A 1,339-nucleotide genomic window follows, 5' to 3' on the forward strand; every position below is an offset into this window, starting at 1 on the left:
ATGCTGGATGAAATACCAAGAGATGCTGGACAGTAAGAAAGTGATGAACGAAATGAGAGATAAAATGGACGACAACGCTAAGAAATTTGAAGACCTGAAAACAACCGTTGAAGTCAAACTAAAGAACATTGAGAAAGTGACTGACGATTTGGAAAACACTGAAATCGTGGACATTCTTGCAGTAGTGGAAGAGCCAGAATATGAAAATCCAGTAGTTCAAGAGCCGAAAGTTGATGGAGAAGATGGTATTGTCGAGATCACGAATAAACAAATTGCTCAGGAGCATTTAGAGGAAATTCAGGTGGAGCCCGAAGTGGCTAGTTCTGTTCAGAAACTGTCCTTAGATGCGGAAACTGATTCAGTTGTCTCTGAAGGAGATGATGTGGCTAAAACTGATAACTTTTGTGAAAACTTACTAGGTATCATACTATCAAAAGTAACTCTTTCAACAGAGGAAAACTCTCAAGTGGCGAAAGAAGTCGACTCTGTGGAAGAGACATTAACATGATGAAGAACTCCCATCAGACAAGGTGATTACGGACGAAGCGACTATTATGAAGACTGAAGAATGGTCGGTTGCTGATAAAACTGTGAGTGATAAAATCGAAGACATCACTAGGCCAGTGGAACATGAGTATGAATCTATGCAGAAAAATACTCAAAATTTGCTTGAATCAGCGAAAAATTAACCCCAAATAATGCTCAGAAGGAAAACTGTCGAACCGGACGGAAAAAGCGGTTTCTTCTAGTGAAGAATCATCAGATTCTGAGTGCAATGTGCCAACTAGCACGATAAACCCGTACATGATTTGCCAGCATAGATGAAGACGCCAATTTAATAAAAATCGCTACTGAAGTTGAGCAATTTTCCGACCCAGAATTGCCGATAGAAGAAAACGTTCCCATCGAAGAAAATGCGCCAGTCGAAGCTCAGCCTGATGTAGAATCCATAAACGCTGCATCGAATTTGGAACTCTTTCAGCAGTGGCGGCATTAGAGAACGAATCTGTTATTGACACCACCAGAGAGCATCGACGGTTGAGCGAAAATGAAATTAGGGAAAAGGAAGCCATCGATAATAGACGAGCCCACTTGCTGAGGAACGAGCAGGCGCAGCAGTATCTGTCCGATGCCAATGAGGCCGAGAGTTGGATGAGCGAGCCGGAGCTCTACATGATGGTGGAAGATCGGGGCGAAGATGAGTCCAGCGTCAGGAACTTCATCAAGAAGCACGAAAGTCTGGAAGCGGCCGTTGAAGCTTATGCGGACGCCATCAGAGGACTGGGTGAAACTGTAAAGGCCCTGTCGGCTGAAGGACATCCTTTGGCCGAGCAGGTCG

General features: G+C 44.0%; 1 protein-coding gene across 1 annotated transcript in view; it reads left to right on the plus strand.

Annotated features, from left to right (window-relative positions):
• The first annotated feature begins 22 nt into the window (after nucleotides 1-22).
• The window catches only part of LOC125503565 (spectrin beta chain-like), a 30,916-nt gene continuing 29,599 nt past the window's right edge, over nucleotides 23-1,339 (plus strand). The window contains exons 1-2 of the mRNA XM_048664240.1: nucleotides 23-419; nucleotides 983-1,335. Coding sequence (XP_048520197.1) covers nucleotides 23-419; nucleotides 983-1,335 — 750 coding nt within the window. The remainder of the gene's footprint in view (nucleotides 420-982; nucleotides 1,336-1,339) is intronic.

This window comes from Dendroctonus ponderosae, unplaced genomic scaffold (genome assembly GCF_020466585.1).
Source record: "Dendroctonus ponderosae isolate FM_Combo_2020 unplaced genomic scaffold, Dpon_F_20191213v2 Dpon_F_20191213_2, whole genome shotgun sequence".
Lineage (NCBI taxonomy): Eukaryota > Metazoa > Arthropoda > Insecta > Coleoptera > Curculionidae > Dendroctonus > Dendroctonus ponderosae.